Source organism: Hypanus sabinus, chromosome 21, assembly GCF_030144855.1.
Source record: "Hypanus sabinus isolate sHypSab1 chromosome 21, sHypSab1.hap1, whole genome shotgun sequence".
Lineage (NCBI taxonomy): Eukaryota > Metazoa > Chordata > Chondrichthyes > Myliobatiformes > Dasyatidae > Hypanus > Hypanus sabinus.
Genome location: NC_082726.1, coordinates 38,029,411 through 38,056,283, shown reverse-complemented (window position 1 = coordinate 38,056,283; position 26,873 = coordinate 38,029,411). Strand labels below are relative to the sequence as shown.

At 41.1% G+C, this 26,873-nt stretch overlaps 1 protein-coding gene across 1 annotated transcript in view; it reads left to right on the top strand.

Moving 5' to 3' along the window:
- Nucleotides 1–26,873, top strand: part of LOC132378975 (annexin A4-like) — a 56,675-nt gene continuing 29,802 nt past the window's right edge. The window contains exons 1-5 of the mRNA XM_059946376.1: nt 1–180; nt 4,941–5,022; nt 15,598–15,692; nt 17,318–17,431; nt 19,108–19,198. Coding sequence (XP_059802359.1) covers nt 157–180; nt 4,941–5,022; nt 15,598–15,692; nt 17,318–17,431; nt 19,108–19,198 — 406 coding nt within the window. The 5' untranslated portion in view covers nt 1–156. The remainder of the gene's footprint in view (nt 181–4,940; nt 5,023–15,597; nt 15,693–17,317; nt 17,432–19,107; nt 19,199–26,873) is intronic.

Here is a 26,873-nt window from a genome sequence, read left to right as displayed (position 1 = left end):
AAAGATCTCGTCAGGCAGAACTGGGAACTCCCAGAATGGCTCATTGAAAGAAAGCAATGAGCAGAATATGTAAAACAGGCACACCTGGCATTCACTTGAGGCAAAGAGTAAGGTTCACGGCACCCTTCATCGCCTGTAATTCCCGCTTTTGAGAGGATGGCTGGTTACGGCGGACACAATGTAAGTAAATTAGTGTGGTGGATGCAAATTCCTAATGTTTCTTGGATGTTCTGTGAACTACATTTGCGAGTAAACTGTTGTACAAATTACTGATTGAGCTGAAAACAAGTTTCACAAAAGGACTTTGTTAAATTACCACAATTCCCTTGTCAATCATTTTGTTATCTTGTGAAAAGGAAATTTTGTAACAATAAAACAAATAATCGAGGTCTCAGATTTAAAGGAGATCAGTAAGTTGTTTTGGGGCGTGTCGCGTCGAGGAGAAATACGTGTGAAATCGCTAAGCTTTTAACTTCAGCTGAATAAATGGTAAATTCTAGAGAAATTAAATCCCCTTCATAAAGCGTCTTTTTGTCGAAGAGACAGCGCTCCTGCAGTTTAGGGTTAACAATTTCAGAAAAATCTGTTTACAGTGGCTTCTGAAAGTAATACAACCAGGAAGTAAATGATAAACGTGCTTTATTAAGTTTCCTCTGCATGGTTTCCAACCAGAATTCTTTTAAGTACGTTCATAAAATATAGTAAATTGCCCTGAACTGGGTCTATACAAACCGGATTGACTTTTTGTTTGCCCGTGGGTCCAAACTATTAACAAAACTGGATTCACAACTTGTATTACCAGTAATCAGGTTAGATTCTCTATTGACACACCCAAGGCAAAAAAAAACGTATAAAGAGTACTTGTATATGTGCATTATATTGAGTTTTTAAAATGGAGACATTAAAGAATTAAGGTGTGTAGTCAGAGAATTGCAGGGATACATTTCACTGACTATTGACACACCCAAGGCAAAAAAAAACGTATAAAGAGTACTTGTATATGTGCATTATATTGAGTTTTTAAAATGGAGACATTAAAGAATTAAGGTGTGTAGTCAGAGAATTGCAGGGATACATTTCACTGACTATTGTGGGCATGTGTTGCAACGGGAGAATAGATTTAATCCAAAGTGATGTAAAAAGATACATCTTGGGAGAAAGAACAAGTGGAGGAAGTGTGCCAAACAAAGAGACCTGGGTGTGTCGCAAAAGACTGCAGAATGTGGCAACTAGAGCCTCAAAAAAATTGCGGGTGGAACTCAGTGGGTCAAGCAGTATCTTCGGAGGCAAAGAGATGGTCGATATTTTGGGTTGAGACCTTGCATTAGGACTGGGAGTGTAGGGGAGATATAGCCAAAACAAAGAGGACATGGTAAGGTAGGAGGTGATAAATGATAGATGGATCCAGGAGAGAAAAAATTCCTTCAGCAACTTGTTTTTTGAGACCAGGCAATGGACCATTACTAATAACGCATATGGGGTAAGGGATACCTGATATATTGAGCATTTTGCATTTTCACTAACAAAGACTGTAGGCAGAGATTTTTTTTTAAAAACTTGACTTTTTTCAGATTCAACTCTTATGCACATTTGTCATAAATATATAGAAATCTAATGCATGAAAAATAATACTTTGCTTATTATTTGTGAGAGATTACCACTTCCATCATTATGTTTGCTCTTAGTGAACTGAGACCATATTTTATTGGATTCATCTGCCATGCAGAAAATATGTTAAATCAAACTGAGAAATACACAGCTCCATTTGTAAAATATGTGTAACAGTCTTCTACCAACATGGCCAATATTTATTTCTTATCAAAATCAACGAAATGTATGATCATACCTTGTAGCCATTACTGCTTGTGGGAATCCCCAAGTATAAACCAGCTGACTGGTTTCGCTTTCAAACCTTTTGGCCAATTAAGTCCTGCTTTGGCTGTAAAGCTTTTTACACAGAAAAATAGAAAACCTACAGCACAATACAGGCCCTTCGGCCCACAAAGTTGTGCAGAACATGTCACTACCTTAGAAATTACTAGGCTTACCCATAGCCCTCTATTTTTCTATGTTCCATGTACCTATCCAAATGTCTTTTAAAAGGCAGTATCGTATCCACCTCCACCACTGTCGCCAGCAGACCATTCCACACACTCACCACTCTCTGCGTTATTAAAAAAAAAACAACTTACCCCTGACATCTCCACTGTACCTACTCCCCAGCACCTTAAACCTGTGTCCTCTTGTGGCAACCATTTCACCCCTGGGGAAAAAGCCTCTGACTATCCACACAATCAATGCCTCTCATGATCTTCTACAGCTCTGTCAGGTCACCTCTCATCCTCCGTCACTCCAAGAGGAAAAAAAAACGAGTTCACTCAACCTATTCTCATAAGGCATGCTCCCCAATCCAGGCAACATCCTTGTAAATCTCCTCTGCACCCTTTCTATGGCTTCCACATCCTTCCTGTAGTGAGAAATGAGCACAGTATTCCAAGTGGGTCTGACCAGGGTCCTATATAGCTGTAACATTACCTCTCGGCTCTTAAATTCAATTCCACAGTTGATGAAGGCCAATACACCTTGCGCCTTCTTAACCACAGAGTCAACCTGCACAGCTGCTTTGAGTGTCCTATGGACTCGGACCCCAAATCTCTGATACTCCCCACTGTCAAGAGTCTTACCATTAATACTATATTCTACCATCATATTTGATTTACCAAAATGAACCACCTCACACTTATCTGGGTTGAACTCCATTTGCCACTTCTCAGCCCAGTTTTGCATCCGATCAATGTCCCGCTGTAACCTCTGACAGCCCTCCACACTATCCACAACACCTCCAACCTTTGTGTCATCAGCAAACTTACTAACCCATCCCTCCACTTCCTCATCCAGGTCATTTATAAAATTTATAAAGTAAGGGTCCCAGAACAGATCGCTGAGGCACACCACTGGTGACCGACCTCTATGCAGAATATGACCCGTGTACAACCACTCTTTGCCTTCTGTGGGCAAGCCAGTTCTGGATCCACAAAGCAATGTCCCCTTGGATCCCATGCCTCCTTACTTTCTCAGTAAGCCTTGCATGGAGTACCTTATGAAATGCCGTGCTGAAACCCATATACACTACATCTACTGCTCTTCATTCATCAACGTGTCTAGTCACATCCTCAAAAAATTCAATCAGACTCATGAGGCAGAACCTGCCCTTGACAAAGCCATGCTGACTATTCCTAATCATATTATACCTTTCCAAATGTTCATAAATCCTGCCTCTCAGGATCTTCTCCATCAACTTACCGACCACTGAGGTAAGACTCACTGGTCTATAGTTTCTTGGGCTATCTAACCCTCCAACCCTCCGATCCTCCGGAACCTCTCCCGTCCCCATTGATGATGCAAAGATCATCGCCAGAGGCTCAGGCATCTCCTCCCTCGCCTCCCACAGTAGCCTGGGGTACATCTCAACTGGTCCTGGCAACTTATCCAACTTGATGCTTTCCAAAAGCTCCAGCGCATCCTCTTTCTTAATATTTACATGCTCAAGCTTTTCAGTCTGCTGCAAGTCATCACTGCAATCACCAAGATCCTTTAACATCGTGAATACTGAAGTAAAGTATTCATTAAGTACCTCCGCTATTTCCTCCTGTTCCATACACACTTCCCCACTGTCACACCTGATAGGTCCTATTCTTTCACATCTTATCCTCCTGCTCTTCAGATGTTCATGTCACGAAAATGGGAAATGAATGCAGAAAATAGCCTACAATTTCTTATGAAAATATCCAAAATGAGTGATGGTATGCAGTTAAAAATTAGCCGCCCTGAACAGAATAGTTTTACACCCATTTCTGAATGTGCCAGAGACTGCAGGGAAATGCATGTTCTGATTTTTTGGTGACATTTTCATTTGCAGCATCACCTAAATTTTCAGTTATAAAAATTATTCCGAATTGCTTCTTGGACAATAATTCAAATTAAGAATTAGTAAGAACTGTTTCTCTGTAAAGAAATGTGTTTTGCAAATTTGAAGTAAGGACAGAGAAAGCTGAAATATTCAGAAGCTCAGGCAGCTGAATAAGCAGTGAAGGTAATGATTCAGGTTCATGATTCTTGGTCATGTAGATCTGACATGTTAAGACCTATTTCTCTTTTTCTCTCTGCACAGCTATAACTTGACCTACTGAGTATCTCCAGAATTTTGTCCCCTTATTTTGGCTAGCTTTGACATCCTGTCAAAACTTAATGTGTTGTCTGCGTGCATAATTCATTTGACTACTACTTGTATAAGCCTTTGAACTAAAGATATTGGTTCTTTAATGGGCTCATAATACTTATTGTCACATTATCCAAGTTGTGTTTCTGAATTGTTCTTCATGAGACTAGTCTAAATGCCTCTGACTATGCTTGCTTGTAATTTGAAAGTACATTGGACCTAATTTTTGTGGAATAGGGCATTTTGTTAGCAGGCCCATAAGGTTGGATTTTTTTTGCAAGTTATAGTCTGAAGTGGCATGTTCCATAATTTGTTTGAAACGATAGCACAGCAAGAGGTTTGTTCATTGAATCACTATTACCTTGTTTCTGTATGTTATTCACTTAGATTGTGTAACAAGGTAGCTTTAACTTTACTATTTGTCTTCAAAAGGATGGAAAGGTTCAAATGCCTCCTATAATAACTGCAGAGTGATTGTAAGATTTGGAAGTGAAATATTTGAGTGAAACAATGTAGGGAGCGTAATGAAAATGAAGAGACAAATAGATAAAAAAAATTTAATCTGTGATAAACTCCAGAAAATTGTTCCATTCCTAGCCATGCAGAAATATGCTATCCATTTATAAAACTTGTTCCACCATGAAGAAGCTTTTAAAAGATTTTAACTTTCTGAAAAATGAAATGATTGATAACATTTTAATTATATTTTCTCATTTTGTAGGCAAGAGGCACTGTCAAACCATGCCCTGGCTTTAATGCTTATCATGATGCTGAAAATCTTCGTAATTCTATGAAAGGACTAGGTAACTACAAAGCCCTTAATCAATTTTTCAGGAAGCTGAAGGGGTTCGGGTAAGACAGGTAGGCAGGAGAGCCTCTAGTCTCCTCTTGTTTGGTCTTCAGCAGAGAGAGACAGACATTGAGCTGCCAAAGGGTCACCAAATGCTGACAGTGAAAGGGAATATGCCCCCTTCAAAATAACAACACACACAAAATGCTGGTGGAACACAGCAGGCCAGGCAGCATCTATAAGGAGAAGCATTGTTGACGTTTCGGGTCGAGACCCAAAACGTCGACAGTGCTTCTCCTTATAGATGCTGCCTGGCCTGCTGTGTTCCACCAGCATTTTGTGTGTGTTGTTTAAATTTCCAGCTTCTGCAGATTTACTTGTGTTTGCCCTTCAAAATAACTACTTTTTTGTCTTATTGATGTGGTGTTGTGCACATGTAAGTCTCATAAGAACAAGAACTTTGATAGTGTCAGGGTGTTTCATATCCATTTATGGTGATGCAATTTCTTGCTGTGTTGGCATGTAGCACAGCAGATATGATCTTTACAGACAGATCTTTAGAGATGCATCAAATTACAAACATCCATAAGGGAGTGTCAACTCTGAACAAATGGATGTTGCAATGAAGTGAAGGGATAGCGAAAAGTTTGAAGAATTGTGTGTTAGATGTATAGGCTGGTGGGGTGAAGGGTGAGAACTAATGGAACTTTATTCCTGTTCTGCTTGGGGGAGGTGCAGTAAGGGAATAAGTGCAGAAAATAGAGGAAATAACAATGAGGACTCCAACCACAGAGCAAGGTAGGCCCCGTTTTCTGAAAAAGAAGTGATATCGTAAATGAATTGGATTGGAAGTCCTCGTCTTGAGAACAGGTGTGACAGAGACAGAGAAACTGAGAAAAAGGAATAGTGTCCTTACAAGAGACGGTGTGGGAGGACATGTAGTCCAGGTAACAGTAGGAATCAGTTGGATTGTAATAAGTATCAGCGGATAGTTTGTGTCCTGAGAAAGAGACATAGGGATTGGAAATGGACCAAATGAATTTAAGGGCTGATGGAACTTCATAGTGAAGTTGATGAAATTGAACGGTTCCACATGGTGCCAGAGGTGCCGTCAATGCAGTTGTCACTGCAGTGGAGAAAGAGTTGAGGCATGTTACTGGGTTTGGAATGTGGACAGTTCCAAATAACAGGCATAACTAGAACCTCTTTGACCTCCTCTGGCTATAACCTTGATATCTGCATATTGAAAGGAAATAAAAGAGAAGTTGTTTAGGGCAAGAACAGAAAAATGATGGGATCAGTTTTCTTGAAAGTAATGGAGAACACTAAGGTTTCCTGATAGAGGATGGAAAAGTCCAGTGACTGGACATCCATGAAGATAATGTGGTGGGAACTAGAGATTGAAAGTTGTTAAAATGGTGGGGAGCATATGAGATGTCCAGAATGTAGGTGGAAAGGGGGGGGGGGGGTAGGATAGAACTAAGGTATGAGGAGAGAATTTCACAGGAGCAGGCAGAAACAATGCTCACTAAGTCAGTCTTGGAAGGGTTGTGATGGAAGTATTCTTCCAAGGTTCAGAACAATTGGGGCAGGCTGATGAGGAATGATAGGAGATTTTTCATTGCTTGTAGGCCACAGAGTCCCTGCATGGCTAATCAGAAACTTGTGGTAAATTGGCCATAAAGGTTTCAGTAAAGACATGAGTGCAGTATTTTCATGTCTCCAGAATGTAGGCAAATACCAACACATGCTCTGCCTGCTCCTGTGAGTCAGATTCTCTGAGTGTGGAGTGAGAGGTGGCAGAGGTCGAGTTGATCCTCCCATGTATTCAAGTGTCACTATAAGCCCTAGCAGCTCAGGCAATGCAGTTGAAAGATATTTGAGGCCGTATAAGGTCCCAATGGGGGACAACATTTAAACCTCAGCATTGAGTCTCAAAGTAGCAAGGCCAAAAAATATTGTGTAATATTAGGGAAAGCAAGGAGGTCCTGAAAAGAGAATTTAGAGAGCTAGGCAGAAAACTGAGAAGTAGGACCTCCAGGGTAGCAATTTCTGGACTGCTGCCTGTGCCATGTGCCAGTGAGGGTAGAAACAAGATGATTTGGCAGATTAATGTGTGGCTGAGAAACTGGTGCAGGGGGCAGGGTTTCAGGTTCTTAGAGCATTGGGATCTCTTCTGGGGGAGGTATAACTTGTACAAAAATGATGTGTTGCACCTGAACCCAAGTTGGACCAATATTCTCGTGGGCAGGTTTGTGAGAGCTGTTGGGGAGGGTTTAAACTAATTTGGCAGGGGGTTGGGAATCAAAGTGAAGGGACTTAGGACAGGATAGATGGTAAAAAAGCAAAGATAGCATGCAATCAGACTGTCAGGAAGGGCAGGCAGATGACTGGACAAAATTATAGTCAGCAAGGTGAGCATCAGTGCATTAGGGATGCAGAATCAGAAAGGGTAGCAAATACAGTACTCAAAGAATTAAATCTCAATGTATGGAATATGAGAAATAAAGTGGATGATCTTGTTGCACTATTACAAATTGTCAAGTATGATGTTGTGGCCATCACTGAATCATGGCTGAAGGATGGTTATAGTTGGGAGCTAATTATCCAATGTTACATGTTGTATCAGAGGGATAGGAAGTTAGGCAGAGGGAGTGTTGTGGCTGTACTAGTAAAGAATGGCATCAAATCAGTAGAAAGATGTGACTTGGGACTGGAAGATGTCGAAACCTTGTGGGTTGAGTTAAGAAACCGCAAGGATGGCAGCTATACACAAACCTCCCAACAGCTGGGATGTGAACCACGTATCACAATGGGAAACAGAAAGGCATGTCAGAAGGGCAATGTTACAATAGTCATGGCAGATTTCAGCATGCAGGTCAATTGGGAAAATCAGGTTGGTAATGGATCTCAAGAGAGTGAATTTGCTGAGTGCCTTCAAGATGGCTTTTTAGAGCAGTTTGTTGTTGAGCCTACTAGGGGATCAGTGATACTGGATTGGGTGTTATGTAATGAACCGGAGGTGATTAGGGAGCTTAAGGTAAAAGAACTCTTAGAAGGTAGTGATTACAATATGACTGAGTTCAACTTGAAATCTGACAGGGGAAAAAGTAAAGTCTGACATAGCAGTATATCAGTGGAATAAAGGAAATTATGGCAGGATGAGTTGGCCAAAGTAAATTGGAAGGAGCTGCTGGCAGAGATGACAGCAGAGCAGTAATGACATGAGTTTCTAGGGAAAATGAGGAGGCTGCAGGATAGATGTATTCCTAAAATGAAAAAATACTCAAAGGGTAAAATCGCACAACTGTGGCTGACAAGGGAAGAGAAAGCATATACCAAACCAAAAATTAGTGGGAAGATAGAGGATTGGGATGCTTTTAAAAACCTCCAGAGAGCAACTAAAAAATTGATTTGGAATGAAAAGATGGCATATGAAAGAAAGCTAGCAAACAATATCAAAATGGATAGTAAAAGATTTCTCAAGTACGTGAGAAAATAAAAGAAACGAGAGTGGATATAGGACTGCTAGAAAATGTGGCTTGAGAAATAATAGTGGGAGACAAGGAGATGGCAAATGAACTAAGTAAGTACTTTGCATCAGTCTTCTCTGTAGAAGACACTAGCAGTGTGTCAGGTGTTGAATGGTGTGAAGGAAGAGAAGTGAGTGCAGTTACCTTTACAAGAGAGAAGGTGCTCAAAAAGCTGAAAGACCTAAGGTGCATAAGTCACCCAGACCAGATGAACTGCACCTTAGGGTTTTGAAAGAGGTAGCATTAGAGATTGTGGAGGCATTTGTAATGATCTTTCAAAATTCATTGGTCTTGGACATGGTGCCAGAGGACTGGAAAACTGCAAATGTCATCCACTCTTTAAGAAAGGAGGAAGGCAGCAGAAAGGAATTTATAAACCAGTTAGCCTGACCTCAGTGGTTGGAAAAATTTTAACAGTCTCTTGTTAAGGATGAGGTTATGGAGTACTTGGTGACATAGGATAAGATAGGACAAAGTCAGCATAGTTTCCTTGATGGAAAATCTTGCCTGACGAGCCTGTTGGAATGATCTGAGGAGAATTCAAGTAGGATAGATTAAGGGAATGCAGTGGATATTCTGTATTTGGATTTTCAGAAAGCATTTGACAAGGTGCTATACATGAAGCTGCTTACCAAGTTAAGAGCCCATGATATTACTGGAATGTTACTGGCATGGTTAGAGCATTGGCTGATTGGTAGAAGCCAGCAAGTGGGTATAAAAGGATCCTTTTCTGGTTGGCTGCCAATGACTAGTGGTGTTCCACAGGGGTCGGTTATGGGAGAGCAAAAATCACACACAAAAATGAGGACAATCATTGATCCATGTGAAAACCAACACTGAAGATTACACTGCAGGTTAAAATGAATATTCATCATCAAGACACTTTCTTTTAGATTACTTTTATCTTCATTCTGTGGTGTATGTTTGATGCACCATCAATAACTCACACTGAGACGTAGGCGAGATATCGGCTTTTATTGACTGGAAGAAGGAACCAGGAGTGAGTGTCTATCATACAAGGTCTAGGAGACTGAGGCCGAGCTTCAGGCTGCAGGTCTCCTTTATACAGGGGCCTGTGGGAGGAGCCACAGGAGCAGTCAGCAGGGGCGTGTCCCGACAGGCACATAGTTCACCACAATGTTCAAAGGTCCATGAACTGCTTTTAATATTTTTTATGTTCTTCATTGCTTGAACATCAAGTTCCTTCCAAGTTGGGCTTCTATGAAAATGTGCTTTTTGAATTCCAATTTTAAGTTTAATTTACTACAGTTATAAAAACGCTGCTACTTTATGTAAAACATACTTGAATTAATTATTTAATTATTAGAGATCAGTGAAAGTGCCCTAATATTGTCTCATTTGGTTTGATTTTTGGACCCATTCCAATATAGCATTTCATATATTTTGTGACATTAGAGATATAAATGTAAGTGCTGTTGGAAAAGTCTCAGATTGATCTGTTTCTAAAAGAGCTAGAAACAAGATATTTTAACACGACCCTAATATTCTGCTTCAGTAATTGAATCATTAATTATTTAAAATAACATTATCGCATCAAATATCCTTTCTTCCTTTGCTCACTGCCCTTGGGTTGTCAGAATAGGAATATTGTTATGAGTTTTTTTTACTTGTGAATGTAGAATATACTTCCATTTGGTTTGATAATCATAGTATATTTTGTTTCTTTCACAAACTAATATCTTAATTAGCAAATAGATTACAATGAATAAAACTGTACACAAATTGATTTGAAGATCACTCATATTTGAAATAAATCTAAATCCTCAAGATGAAAAATTTATTCATTTGTCAGACCTACAAGAATTTTGAAAAAAATCCATGAAGTGCATCATGCGGTGTGCTGGAAATCCTAGTTTTTCTCAGAACATGAATTTTCTGTATGTGGCAGTTCCATTCTCATTTACCCTATTAATTTCTACTTCTTCAATTATTCCACACTACATGTTTCCTTCTGTCCAAAGAAAAGAGAACAAATGGTGAATATCTTTTCAGTTGAAGACAAAAAGCCCTTGTTTGTTTTGCAGACTCATTAGTTCAATATTCAGGAATATAATAGCTGCCATTTAGCTGATTGTGAAATTGAGCTGAAGACTGTAATAAAAAAAAATTAACTGTCTCCACCATATCTCCCAATGTGGCCTCCTATCCATTGGTAGATTAAGGAACCATTTCATCAAGCACCTTCTCTCTAACTGCCATAACAGCCAGGATCACCCGTGGCCACCCATTTTAATTCTACTTCCCATTAGCACACTGACATAGAAACATAGAAAACCTACAGCACAGTACAAGCCATTTGGCCCACAAAGTTGTGCCAAACATGTCCCTACCTTAGAAATTACTAGGCTTACCTATAGCCCCCATTTTACTAAGCTCCATGTACCTATCCAAAAGTCTCTCAAAAGACCCTATCGTATCCGCCTCCACTGCCGTTGCCAGCAGCCCATTCCACGCATTCACCACTCTCTAAATAAAAACTTACCCCTGAAATCTCCTCTGTACCTACTCCCCAGCACCTTAAACCTGTGTTCTCTTCTAGCAACCATTTCAACCCTGGGAAAAAACCTCTGACTATCCACACGATCAATGCCTCTCATCATCTTCTACACCTCTATCAGGTCACCTCTCATCCTCCATCGCTCCAAGGGAAAAAAAAAACAAGTTCACTCAACCTATTAACCATATAACAATCACAGCACAGAAACAGGGCATCTCGGCCCTCCTAGTCCGTGCCGAACTCTTAATCTCACCTAGTCCCACCTACCCGCACTCAGCCCATAACCCTCCACTCCTTTCCTGTCCATATACCTATCCAATTTTACCTTAAATGACACAACTGAACTGGCCTCTACTACTTCTACAGGAAGCTCATTCCACACAGCTATCACTCTCTGAGTAAAGAAATACCCCCTCGTGTTTCCCTTAAACTTCTGCCCCCTAACTCTCAAATCATGTCCTCTCGTTTGAATCTCCCCTACTCTCAATGGAAACAGCCTATTCACATCAGCTCTATCTATCCCTCTCAAAATTTTAAATACCTCGATCAAATCCCCCCTCAACCTTCTACGCTCCAATGAATAGAGACCTAACTTGTTCAACCTTTCTCTGTAACTTAAGTGCTTGAAACCCAGGTAACATCCTAGTAAATCGTCTCTGCACTCTCTCTAATTTATTGATATCTTTCCTATAATTCGGTGACCAGAACTGTACACAATATTCCAAATTTGGCCTTACCAATGCCTTGTACAATTTTAACATTACATCCCAACTTCTGTACTCAATGCTTTGATTTATAAAGGCCAGCGTTCCAAAAGCCGCCTTCACCACCCTATCTACCTGAGACTCCACCTTCAGGGAGCTATGCATTGTTATTCCTAGATCTCTCTGTTCCACTGCATTCCTCAATGCCCTACCATTTACCCTGTATGTTCTATTTGGATTATTCCTGCCAAAATGTAGAACCTCACACTTCTCAGCATTAAACTCCATCTGCCAATGTTCAGCCCATTCTTCTAACCGGCATAAATCTCCCTGCAAGCTTTGAAAACCCACCTCATTATCCACAACACCTCCTACCTTAGTATCATCGGCATACTTACTAATCCAATTTACCACCCCATCATCCAGATCATTTATGTATATTACAAACAACATTGGGCCCAAAACAGATCCCTGAGGCAGCCCACTAGTCACCGGCCTCCATCCCGATAAACAATTATCCACCACTACTCTCTGGCATCTCTCATCTAGCCACTGTTGAATCCATTTTATTACTCCAGCATTAATACCTAACGACTGAACCTTCTTAACTAACCTTCCATGTGGAACTTTGTCAAAGTTGAAGGCCATATAGACTACATCCACTGCCTTACCCTCGTCAACATTCCTCGTAACTTCTTCAAAAAATTCAATAATGCCTATTCTCATAAGGCATGCTCCCCAATCCAGGCAACATCCTTGTAAATCTCTTCTGCACTTTTTCTATGGTTTCCACATCCTTCCTGTAGTGAGGCAACCAGAACTGAGCACAGTACTCCAAGCAGGGTCTGACCAGGGTCCTATACAGCTGCAACATTACCTCTCGGCTCCTAAATTCAATTCCACGATTGATGAAGGCGATTACTCCATATGCCGCCTTAACCACAGAGTCGACCTGCACAGCTGCTTTGAGCATCCTATGGACTTGGACCCCAAGATCCTCTGATCCTCCTCACTGTCAAGAGTCTTACCATTAATACTGTATTCTGCCATCATATTTTACCTCATAATGAGGCCAGACCTCCTCATATCTGGCCTCATCTTCCACTGCCACCAAGAGGTCTGGCACAAGCAGAAGAAGCAACCCTTTGTATTCTGTCTTAGTAGTCTCTAAATGGATGGTATCTGCATCGATTCTCTAACTTCTAATAACCACTCACTTCTGTTCTCCTTGTTTCCCCCATCCCCTTGTTTTTTCCTCATTCTCGTGGCCCTTCCATTCCTTTTCTTCCCCTCTCTACCCTCTCGGGTTGCACATTACCTACTTGAATTCGAGGTAAGGGAATTACCAACTCTTTCCCTTTATTTTCACAGTCATTTGAATTCTCCTATCAAATTCCTTCTTTAGCCCTTTGCCGCTTCTATCTATTTGCTCCCAGCTTCTCACATCATTCCCTTTCATTCCCTCTCCCCTACCCACCTAAGTACCTTCCCCCTCTCTCCTGCCTTCTTGTGCACCTATCCCTCTCCCCTCCACTTAGCTTTTTGTTTTGGCTTCTGTCTCTTTCCTTTCCAGTCCCGATGAGGGGTCTTGGTCCAAAATGTCATCTGTTCATTTCCCTCCATAAATGCAGCTTGACCTGCTGTGTTCCCCCAGATTCTGTGTGTAGTGCTCATTGGTAATGTTAGTTTCTCTGCAGCTGTGTGCTTTAAAAGCTACACATATTTGTAGAAGAAAGTCTAGATTCAGAATTTTACTACGAAACACCTCTAGACCTTCTGACCTTTACTGGTATTTAAGAATTAGACAGCTCCTCATGTGTATTATTCTACTGGCTCAGCTATAAGATTAAACATCCCACCCTAGGTTTGCGGAGACCATGTCCTATCACAACCTCTCTGAGGAGGGACATCTCCAAAGGCTATGACCAATCAAGAGTGGTGTCATGTGACAATCGAGAGCCTGAACAGCAGGCTTGTCTTGTACTTCTGCTAATTGAGCTCAAGGCTAACTGTCACCACTTCTTGGCTTCAGGATTTTCCAGGCAGCTGTAGCTGATGAGTCATAGCTTGCTGTTTCCCGCTCTCTGTAATACCGGAGGTCAACTTCGGCAGAGATGAAGCAGGTTTATTGATTTCCTGAGGTTTCAGGCTCAACTTGGAGCCCTCAGCTCTTTCCTATTAGTCCTCAATAAACATGGTGGTTGTGCTCACCCAGGAAATGAGTTCTTGACTGACCCCTCAATTCTAACGTAACTGCTTTTTCATATTTTTATTTATTTTATTTTCAGTTGGAGACATAGCAGGCAAGCAGGCCTGAGCCACCCTGTTAAACCTACCTGATCACGTTTCCCCTGTGGCTAGGTTTTGGTGTGACCAGACTTCTCACTCTGCAATGACCAGTCATTGCAGCTGAGAACAACCAAAGGAGTAGCCTTGGTAGGCAATATGTTTCCTACAGACTGCCGTTAACTTCATCATAATGAGATTTTACAGTACACTGCAGAACTGCCTCATAAGACAGGATCTCAGAATCAAAGTCAGGTTTATTATCACTAACATATGTCATTAAATCTGTTTTGTGGCAGCAGTATAGTGCAAGATTTAAATATTATTTTTTGGTTACAGAAATGACTAAGCAAATTGTACAAAAGAGGAACAGTGGGTTAGCTATCATGACTATGTGGACCATTCAGAAATCTGATGGCAGAGGAGAAGAAACTGTCCTTAGAACTTTGAATGAAAATCCTCAAGTTCCCGTACCTCCTTCTGGATGGTAGTACTAAGAAGAGGGACTTTTTGTTACCATGCACTACAGAACTTTACAACCCAACATATAGAGCTCTTGCTCAAGGACTTCCCGCAAGAGAAGGAGTAATAGGAATCACTGGGTTAAGGGAAGCAGGGCCACCATCAACTGTACCCACAGCATGTACCAGCTTGTGATAAGAACAGCAGGTAGTGCAAAAACGAGGCACTATCTGGACCTGCTACTGATGGCCTTGTAACAGAGCACAGACTGTCACGATCATGCAGCTCTTCTAACCCACTCTGCAATTGCTGCTAGTTTTGTTCCGATTTCCATCAAGACAACCGTATCTGAGAAGGGCCCATGGCAAGTAAAAGACACTACAGGCCCCAGCATTCCATTAACATACTCACCAAAGATAGTGCTGCCTAGTTGTTAGTGTACAAAATCACAGTGCTAAGCTTCTATTGATAGAGTTGAAAATATAGTTGTATTGATTGTTATACAATGCAATCACTTTTTAGAAAATGATGTTTCTCTTGGAATTCTTTATCAAATAAGTGACTGTTTGAATTTATAGGCTGCTGCTTTTGAATGCTTCAAAAGTGGAACCATCTGCCCTGTCACAAACTTTAATAATTTTAGGGTTATCTCTTTGGTCATCTGGGTTTACTCTAGGAGAAGAAGCCTGGGTTTAAAACGTTTTAAAATTTTTGAGAAAAAACATTTAATTCATATCTTCCATTCAAATGACCCAATTCCTAGTTCAGGTAATAGTGAATAAACCCATTAACTCATCATTTAAGTACTTTGCCATTTGGTACACTTCTGCTTCAATAACTTGTCATTCTTGAGGACTTGGGGTGTGATAGATAACGCAATGTCCAAGCCATAGTCGTGTTTAAAATAACACCATGCAGAACCATGGGCAGGTGAATTATTTGGACAGGAAAGTTTGATGAGATGTTTTGTAACTTGTAACTAACTTTCTCAAAATATGTGATGGTGATAGCTATTGTTATCTTTGTAAAACAGTTACTCATGATGTGTTTAGTCAAGTACTAATTTTTTGCACTAATTCCGAAAGGAACTGATGAAGATGTCATTATTGATCTCCTGTCAAGCAGAACCAATTGTCAAAGGCAACAGATCATTCAAGCTTTCAAGTCAGCTTATGATCAGGTAAAAGTCTTAATATTTAAAGATATTATAATTATTATCGTAAGATTAGGATGCCATTTTTGTATGGGGGATGGGTTTGATGTTTCTCTCAATAACTTTTATGTTCTTTCTTTGCTTTGTGGCTATCTGAAAAAATTAAAAAATCAGAGTTGTATATGGATACATGCTTTGATAATAAATGAACCTTTGAATTTAAACCTTAATATACCACATTAAATCTTTGTGGATTTATCTCTGATTTTTTTTCCCTGCAAATGCATCAGTAGCAAATTCAATTCAGCCTTCATATCAAGCATAAATATAAATGCAAAGAAAGTGTTGATCTGGATATGGATGAAATAGTTTAGATTTGGGAATTATTGCTGCTATAGGATGTTGTATATTCCCATGTTTTACTTTTTGACTACTGGGGGCTTACAAACTGTTCTCCTTCAACTCCCAGAGAGATGTCTATAGAGCCACTAATGAGCATGTTTCAGTTCTGGAGGCTTAGAAGACACAAGACCTTTTGGAATAATGAGGAATGCCTCATAGTCATTGACATGGTCTTTAATTCATGATATTGAAAAAAATTGTAAAATATAAGGTTATAAAATTCTTTAAAAATTTGAAATTGCTAGATATTGAAATATTTGGAATTTCTTTCCTGATAATAGAATAGTAATGGATGCATGCTAAATTGCATCATCGACTATTTCTTCATACATTTAGAATAGGGGCTCCTTTGTAAACTAAAACAAATAGTTATTGTACTGAATTATAAAGGCAGAATGAAAAGGTTCTTAGTGTACTTGTATTTTCTTGTGCAAAACATCAGAAATCTAGTGTGCTTTTGGTAGTAATATTTCCAATACTTGGTTTGTATCTTGTAAAGATACCACAAGTATTATTGACAACATGCAACTACTTATGCATAAAATCTTTTTAAATAGAAGTGCTTCTAGTTGGGATTGTCAATTTGAATATTCAATTAAAATTATTCCAACTTTGGATGATTTTTTGAAATAATTCTCTCCACATTTTACAATAAGTTGTTATTCACATGTTGTGAGTTAAGGACTTCCTGAGGTTAACATAAAAGTATGGATATCACATTCCTACATCCCACTGCTCCTGTTCCTAAATCAGGCTGCAGCCACTTACCCAGCCCACGATTTGGATCCTGCCTCCAACCACACACTGACTATTAATCTTTTACTACTTAGCAGCACAAGACATCGTGCAATTCATTTCATGGCAAAGGGGATTCACCGGACACAACAAGTGACAAGTGCTCTGAGGGGAAAGACAATAAATGTCAACATTTCAGATAATACACATTTGACCTTGTGAGTAAATGGATCCACTGATAGTATGTCAGCTGGAAACAAAGCCTTGGTGTTAGCTGTAAATATTGGCAAATTGGATAAGGAACACAGCAACAGGATGTACATCCCCCTGTTTGGAAGAGCAGGATATTGACAGCATTTATCGTTAGATATGCTGGAGTATTAGGAAATGATTCCTTTCCATGTTTGACATCAGCTGTGGCCCAAAACAAACCTTTGTGTAATATTTTTTAGTTTATTTATCCCAATGCACTTTGTATACAATTTTAAACGTAAACTTTGATTATAATTTTACAGAACCTAATTGAAGAACTGAAGGGGGAGCTTGGAGGGGATTTTGAAACTGTGGTTGAAGGACTAATGCTGACTCCTGCTAAGTTTGATGCACAGCAATTAAAATATGCAATGGAGGTGAGTCACAGCTAATATTTGTCCTCCTCCACAAGTAAAGTTACATAGCTTTAAAAAAAAGCTACACGAATTTCCTCAATCACAAACTTTCTAGCTACTGGCGCAGTAGTTGATGCTGATGCCACTCAGTTTTGTGCCACCTGGGTATATTTCTGATGTTGAGTTCTGACTGTGTGGAGTTTGTATGCTCTCTCTGTAATCACGTGGGTTTCCTCCAGGTGGTCTGGATTCCTTCCACATCCAAAAGATGTGCAAGTATGTTAATTTGCAGCTGTAAATTACTCCTTGTGAATGTGGGTGGCTGAAGTTGATGAGAGAGGGTGGATTATGGCAGAATAAGTGGTAAAATGGGACTGATCGGGGTTGCTTGGAGTTAACAATGACGATGGGATGAATGGCCTCTTTCTGTGCCATGAAGAAAAAATATAAGGCTACCATCTGCCAAATTTAATAAGGACAAGTAAGTGACATCCCTCATCATTGTTAGAAGCAAGTTGTGACATCACTGGATGCACCACAAGACCAAATGCTTAGCTGAACTCCCCAGTGGTAAACAAGCTTTCTATGAAACGCCCATTAGTGCAAGCATCTGCAGCAAAATAAATTGGCCACTTATTTCTGAATGTGTGCTTTGAGGAGGAGATGCACTCTTCCACCCCCCACCCCATCACATAGTAATTCATCCCATGCACTACCCCTCTCACAACTCCAATTAATTACAACAATGCTAGCCCTATCTTCATCCTGAAAAGCCTAACGTTTGAGTTAGGCCATAATCTAGGAAGCTGATGTTACATTTTGCTCTTTTCTTTCTCCCTCCTAAGGGCATGAAATGTCTGAGAACTTCCCGCAGCATCTGCTGAAAGCCTATCTTCCTCTGCTCACGTTTGGATTATTCCTGCTGCACTGATCCATTATTTGAATATGAAAGACAATGCCAAGGATTCTTTAAGACAAATCCATTTCTTGTATAAAAATATATTAGTCTTGCTTGAGGGAGAATTCTCAAAGATAAAGTTCCCAAATTTCTAGGCCCACATGTTTGGTCTAAATCTAAAAGGGGAGAAGGGATAGACTGAAAAAAATCCATTGTGGGTAGAAAGGATAAAGGGCTGGAGAAGAAGGAATCTAACACGAGAGGAGAAAGGACTATAGGACAAATGGGAATGAGGAGGGGACCCTGGGGGAGGTGAGAAGAGGTAAAAGGCCAGAGTGGGGAAGGAGAGTTTTTTCTCATCTGAAGGAGAAGTTGATATTCATACCATCAGGTTGGAGGCTACTCAGATGGCATAGAATGTGTTAATCCTCCACCCTGAGGGTAGCCTCATCTTTGATGGGCCATGGGCCAACATGTCAGAATGGGAATGGGAATCAGAATTAAAAATGTTTGGCCACTAGGAAGTTCTGCTTTTGGCAGATGGACAAGTTTTACCAATAATGAGGAGGCCACATTGGGAGCACTGGATACAATAGATGACTCCAGCAGATTTGCAGGTGAAGTGTTGCCTCACCTGGAAGGACTGTTTGGGGCCCTGAATGGAGGTGAGGGAGGAGGTGTATGAGTAGTTGCAGTACTTTGGCATTTGCAGGGAAAAGTGCTGAAAGGGAGGAGCATAATTTCTACTCCTAAATTTTATTAAGATCTTGGATACAATTTGAATTTTTTGTTTTAATAGGGTGCTGGAACTGATGAACATATTCTAGTAGAAATTTTAACTACAAGAACAAACAAACAAATTCTTGAATTGGCTGAAGCTTACCAATCAGGTAATGGAATTATTTCCTAATTTCTGTAGTAATCATGATGTTTGCTTTCGTAACTATTGATAAAGAAACCACACACAAGCATTATGTTCTTACTTTGATCCACTCCTGAGCTACCTGTTCCATATTTCAGAGTTGTAGCATCTTACAGGTCTAATGAATATGTGGAAGAAGCTGAAGCATGTGAGGGAAACATGCAAAGGGCTTTTCCTTAATCCTACTCACTAAGGCCTACTCAAGCCCCCTTCTATCTCTGCAAAGTCTATTCTTCAATTCCATCCTAGCTACCTTGTATCCCTCTAAAGCCCTGTTTATTCCCTACTTGCTAAGTCGTAAGTAAGCCTCTTTCTTCCTTTTTACTAGATATTCCACATCTCTTGACAACCATGGTTCATTCACTCTACTATCCTTTCCTTGCTTTAATGGGACAAACCTGTCCAGAACCCCATGTAAGTGCTCCCCAAACAATCTCCACATTTCTGTGTTCTAAATTTATGTTCCCAATTTTCTGCCTAATAGCATCATAATTCCACGTTCCATAATTAAATACTTTCCCATATCGTGTGCACCTACTCCTGTCCAAGGATATGGTATGGTAAAAGTCAGGGAGTTGTGGTCACTGTGTTTGAAATGCTCACCCATTGAGAGATCTGTCACCTGACCTGGTTCATTGCCTAGCACCAGATCCAGTATGGCCACTCCTAGTCAGCCTGTCTACATGTTGTGTCAGGAATCCTTTCTGGACACACTTCACAAATTCTGCCTCTTCTAAACCTTTTCCTCTAAGGAGGTGCCAATCAATTTTAGGGAGGTTGAAGTCACCCATGATAAAAATCCTGTTATTTTTATTTCTTTTGAAAATCTACCCCTCCCCCCTTTAATGTGTCCTTCAGTTTCGCTGTTGCTATTGGATTAATCTTCTCCAGTTCTGCCAGAGGACCTTACAGCACTTGCTCTTCAGACTTGGGAGATGCTCCTCCTTTGGTCACTGATAGCAAACCCATGATTCACTTTGTTTCGCAGTTGTAGAGTTACACACCAGAGAAGCAAGCCCTTCGGCTTACCATGCTCATGTTAGTTGTTTTGTTCATCTACACTAATCTTATTTACCTGCATCTTTTGCACTTCCTCATTACCTCAAGCTGTATTTTCAGAAATGCTTCAGGTAATTGCCAGTGAGTTCTTTTGTTGTAAACTATTGTAGCTAAAGTGTGGTGTTTGGTAGCACAGATTGACTCAATATGCACCTGAGAGTATAATGCAATGTTAAATGTGATTGATGGGTGTGGATAAACCTATTTTTTTTTATTCCATCATTTGGCAAACACTGTTCCATAGGGTTCTAGTTAGCATTAATTAATATTACATTCCCTTATACTGCTGGAACTGCCCTTTCAATTCTACAATTTACCTTTCGCACTTCCCCTTCCTTGCCCTATTCGGGTATTTTTTTTTTACTTCTGTTGAACTTTCAAACCACATTTTTCGTTATCCCCTTCATTTTGTGATTGGCATTTGTGGCAATTTTGGGCACTCAGACTAAAATACTGAACCGTTTTCTGTTATGTCTCCTAAATCACAGTGGCTGGTTAATTATTGGTTTCTCCTCCATCTTCCCTTCAGGTATACATAGTTCCTTGTCAACTACTGCCTGCTGATATAATTTCAACAGCCACATTTTCCTTCTGATATCAGAATCAGGTTTAATATCACTGGTGCATAGTTTGCAATTTGTTTTTTTGCATCAGTATAGTTCAATGTGTACTAAATCAATAAAATTACAAAAAGAAAAGATAAATAAAAATTAATTTTTAAAAAATAGTGAGGTAGTGTACATGGATTTATTGTCCATTCATAAATCTGATGGTGGTGGAGGAATAAACTGTTCTTGAAACATTGAGTGTTTCTCTTCAGATTCCTGTATCTCCTCCTTGATGGTAGCAATGAGAAGAGGGTGTGTCCTGGGTGATGGGTTTCCTTAATGATTGATGCTGCCCCTTTGAAGATGTTCTTGATACTGGGGAGGCCAGTGCCCATGATGAAGCTGAGTTTGCAACTTTATGTGCCCATTCCTCCTTTTAAGTGCTTCTGGTTATCAATGTTTGGCTTCTAATGCAAATTCTTGGCTGTCTCACTAATCCATTGGACCTGAGATTGTCTCAGCCTTTCTATAGATTTATAAACAGAATGTTTTACTTTATTGATAATCTTACTACTGTTATACCTTTTTTTATGACCACAAATTGTTGATCTTTCTTTCAAATCATTGAGCTGCTACTAACTTTCTAAAATCCCAAATAAGACTGCAGTTGGTGTGTTCAAATTCTCAGATAATCAGTTCACATCAAAAAGATTCTCAAGACAGCTGGTTAGATCAGTGACTCCTTGGAGGGGGAAGCGTGATCGTTTATGCCTCCTGTGCTTTATTGTCCAGTGGTTTCTACATGCATTGAGCAGGATGCTGAGGTCCTACTCTATTGGTGTTTTGGTAACTCCTGTTGTTTTTGTAGCTATCATATGATGTTGATTTGAATTATTGACTTAAAGCCTCAGTTTATATTCTTCATCATAGTGGGAACTGTTTCTAAAGGAAACATAGAATGTCACAACCTGAAATAAAACAAGAAACTGCTGGAAATACCCCTTCAGGTTAAGCAGCATCTGTGGAAAGATAAATATTAGTTTTGGATCCAAGCTTTTCATCAGAGAAATCAAGTTAGTTTTAGCAGAGAAGCTGGGGGAGAGGTAGGTGGAGAAAAGAGAGTATCTGTGATGGGGTATAAATAGATGACCCATTGTAGTAGTTAAGGAGTGGTTCAGACCAAGCTTCTTGTCCATGTAATGTGTTGCTAATGATAAAACTATGGGACATAGAAAACATACAGCACAATACAGGCCCTTCGGCCCACAAAGCTGTGCCAAACATGTCCCTACCTTAGAGCTATGTAGGCTTTACACATAGCCCTCTATTTTTCTAAGCTCCATGTACCCATCTGGGAGTCTCTTAAAAGACCCTATCATTTCCACCGCCGCTGGCAGTTCATTCCACGCACTCACCACTCTGTGTTTTTTAAAAAAAGAACTTACCCCTGACATCTCCTGTGTACCTGCTTCCAAGCACCTTAAAGCTATGTCCTCTTGTGTTAGCCATTTCAGCCCTGGGGAAAAGCCTCTGACTATCCACATGATCAATGCCTGGTCACCGGCCTCCATGCAGAATATGACCTGTCTAGAACCACACTTTGCCTTCTGTGGGCAAGCCAGTTCTGGATCCACAAAGCAATGTCCCCTTGGATACCATGCCTCCTTACTTTCTTAATAAGCCTTGCATGGGGGACCTTATCAAATTCCTTGCTAAAATCCATGTACACTACATCTACGGCTCAATCCTTCATCAATGTGTTTATTCACATTCTCAAAAAATTCAATCAGACTCGTAAGGTACAACCTGCCTTTGACAAAGCCATGTTGACTATTCCTAATTATATTATGCCTGTCCAGATGTTCATAAATCCTGCCTCTCAGGATCTTCTCCATCAAAGTACAAACCACTGAAGTAAGACTCACTGGGGCCTATAATTTCCTGGGCCATCCCTACACTCTTTCTTGAATAAGGGAACAACATCCACAACCCTTCAATCCTCTGGAACCTCTCCTGTCCTCATTGATGATGCAAAGATCATTGCCAGAGGCTCAGCAATCTCCTCCCTTGCTTCCCACAGTAGCCTGGGGTACATCCTGCCTGGTCCCGGTGACTTATCCAACTTGATGCTTTCCAAAAGCTCCTGCACATCCTCTTTCTTAATATCTACATTCTCCACCTTTTCAGTCCACTGCAAGTCATCCCTATAATCGCCAAGATCTGTTTCCATAGTGAATACTGAAGCAAAATATTCATTAAGTACCTTTGTTGTTTCCTCCGGTTCCATACACACTTTTCCACCGTCACACTTGATTGGTCCTATTCTCTCACTTCTTATCCTCTTGCTCTTCACATACTTCTAGAATGCCTTGGGGTTTTCCTTAATCCTGTCTGCCAAGGTCTTCTCATGGTCCCTTCTGGCTCTCCTAATTTCATTCTTAAGCTCCTTCCTGCTAGCCTTATAATCTTCTAGACTCCTATCATTACCTAGTTTTTTGAACCTTTCCTAAGCTCTTCATTCTTCTTGACTAGATTTACAACAGCCTTTGTACACCACAGATCTTGTACCGTACTATCCTTTCCTTGTCTCATTGGAATGCAACTACTCAGAACCCCACGCAAATATCCCCTGAAAGTTTGCCACATTTCTTCCGTACATTTCCCTGAGAACATCTGTTCCCAATTTATGGTTCCAAGTTCCTGCCTGATAGTCTCATATTTCCCATTACTCCAATTAAACATTTCCCTAACTTGTCTGTTCCTATCCCTCTCCAATGCTATGATAAAGGAGAAAGAACTGTGATCACTATCTCCAAAATGCTGTCCCACTGAGAGACCAGAGACCTGACACCTGACCAGGTTCATTTCCCAATACCAGATCAAGTACAGCCTCTCCTCTTGTAGGCTTATCTACATATTGTGTCAAAAAACCTTCCTGAACACATCCAACAAACTCTACCCCATTTAAACCCCTCATTCTAGGGAGATGCCAATCAATATCTGGGAAATTAAAATCTCCCACCACACCAACCCTGTTGTTATTACTCTTTTCCAGAATCTGTCTCCCTATCTACTATAAAAAACACCCAGTAGAGTTATTGACCCCTTCCTATTCCTAACTTCCACCCACAGAGACTCCATAGACAATCCCTCCACGACTTCCTCCTTTTTTGTACCCGTGACACTATCTCTGATCAACAGTGCCACGCCCTCACCTCTTTTGCCTCGTTCCCTATCCTTTCTGAAGCATCTAAAGCCTGGCACATGTCCAGCCATAAGAGATGGGAAAGGAAAAATGGAGCCAACGTGATGGTGGGCAGAAATAGTCAGTTCTGCTACAGATAAACTGAAAAAGTTAGTTAACTAAAGTTGATATTTGAAGGCTGCAACATGCTGGACACAAGATGAGGTGCTGCTCCACAAACTTGACGTGTCAGACCTGCACAGGCAGGCACCTCCCAGTCTCCTCGTCCTCTTTTGTGCTAATGGTAGCTCGCACCTATGTATCAGGAAGGTGCATTACTGCCACCTGCTGTACTGGAGCCATAACTGGGATCAAATCTGTTCTAATTTAAAAAGTTAATCAGGGCCTTGCGTGATTTCAAGTGCTAGAATATCCTGCAGCCTAGGCACCCCAGATCAACCCAATAATTCCCTAAACAGCTTCCTACATTCTAAAGAATATCTGTGGCACACCATGATCAGACAGACAGACATACTTTATTGATCCCGAGGGAAACTGGGTTTCGTTACAGTCGCACGAACCAAGAATAGTGTAGAAATATAGCGATGTAAAACCATAAGTAATTAAATAATAGTAAGTTAATCATGCCAAGTGGAAATAAGTCCAGGACCAGCCTATTAGCTCAGGGTGTCTGACACTCCGAGGGAGGAGTTGTAAAGTTTGATGGCCACAGGTAGGAATGACCTCCTATGATGCTCAGTGCTACATCTCGGTGGAATGAGCCTCTGGCCTAACTCCTGTGCCTAACCACTACATTATGGAGTGGATGGGAGTCATTGTCCAAGATGGCATGCAACTTGGACAGCATCCTCTTTTCAGACACCACCGTCAGAGAGTCCAGTTCCACCCCCACAACATCACAGGCCTTACGAATGAGTTTGTTGATTCTGTTGGTGTCTGCTACCCTCAGCCTGCTGCCCCAGCACAGAACAGCAAACATGATAGCACTGGCCACCACAGACTCGTAGAACATCCTCAGCATCGTCCCGCAGATGTTAAAGGACCTCAGCTTCCTCAGGAAATAGAGACGGCTCTGCCCCTTCTTGTAGACAGCCTCAGTGTTCTTTGACCAGTCCAATTTATTGTCCATTCGTATCCCCAGGTATTTGTAATCCTCCACCACGTCCACACTGACCCCTTGGATGGAAACAGGGGTCACCGGTGCCTTAGCCCTCCTCAGGTCCACCACCAGCTCCTTAGTCTTTTTCACATTAAGCTGCAGATGATTCTGCTTGCACCATGTGACAAAGTTTCCCACCGTCACCCTGTACTCAGCCTCATCTCCCTTGCTGATGCATTCAACTATGGCAGAGTCATCAGAAAACTTCTGAAGATGGCAAGACTCTGTGTTGTAGCTGAAGTCCGAGGTGTAGATGGTGATGAGAAAGGGAGATAGGACAGTCCCCAGTGCTGCTGACCACTCTGTCTGACACACAGTGTTGCAAGCGCACGTACTGTGGTCTGCCAGTCAGGTAATCAATAATCCATGACACCAGGGAAGCATCCACATGCATCACTGTCAGCTTCTCACCCAGCAGAGCAGGGCGGATGGTGTTGAACGCACTGGAGAAGTAAAAAAACATGACCCTCACAGTGCTCGGTGGCTTGTCCAGGTGGGCATAGACACGGTTCAGCAGGTAGATGATGGCATCCTCAACTCCTAGTTGGGGCTGATAGGCGAACTGGGGGGTCTAAGTGTTGCCTTACCATAGGCCGGAGCTGCTATAGAACAAGTCTCTCCAGGGTTTTCATGATGTGGGAGGTCAATGCCACCGGTCTGTAGTCATTGGAGCCACTGGGGCACGGCGTCTTCTGTACAGGAATGAGGCAGGACGTCTTCCACATCACAGGAACCCTCTGGAGACTCAGGCTCAGGTTGAAGACATGGTGGGGGGCACAGGCTTTGAGCACCCTGGGGCTGATGCCATCCGGGCCTGCAGCCTTGCTTGTGTGGAGACATTTCAGCTGTCTTCTCACCTGTTCAGCTGTGAAGCCCACCGTGGTGGTTTCAGGTGAGGGAGGGGTGTAGTCATGAGAACAGGGTGGGGGGCTGTGAGGAGGGGTAGGAGGGGAGAGTGGAGTATGTGTTGGTTGGACAATGATGCATCACATGCTCCACTGTCTCTGGTGCCTTACAAAAGTCACATCATCTGTTCCCATGTTTACGAACAAGAGTGGAAACCTGTGCGTCCTAACCTCAATTTCACCAACCACACATCTTCCCTGCTATTACTTCCCAAAAGGTGCCTAACCTGAACTGTGGAACCAAGTTGTAATATCACCTCCTTGTCCTACTCCTAACCCACAAATTCTGCCATTTTCTAATCCCAGCCAACCTAATACTTGGCTGTGTACTTTCCCATATTGACTATAATATCTACCTCTGACTTAGTAAGTGCCTGTTTTCCTATAACATCTGCCCTTTCATTACCTGATACACCCATGTGTGTTGGCATCCAACAAAAATGTACTACAATTCCCACACTCTCCAGAACATATAAATTGTATTACACTTCCATCAACTTGAACGCTTTGATTCCAAACTCTGCTGTAACGAGGCAGAATCTGAGCAGAACATAATGCTATTTGGCTTAACTTGTTCGACCCATTGCAAACTAATAATAATGGCAATAAATTCTACTTTGTAGACAGACGACCCATCTGTCAACCTTTTCCCACCTCAACATTAAACCAAGGGATAAATATCTCAGAGCCAATCTGATTACTAACTGGGTCTTTAGAACCTGTAAAGATAGGCAAAAAGGAAAAATACTTCTGCTATAGATGACCAG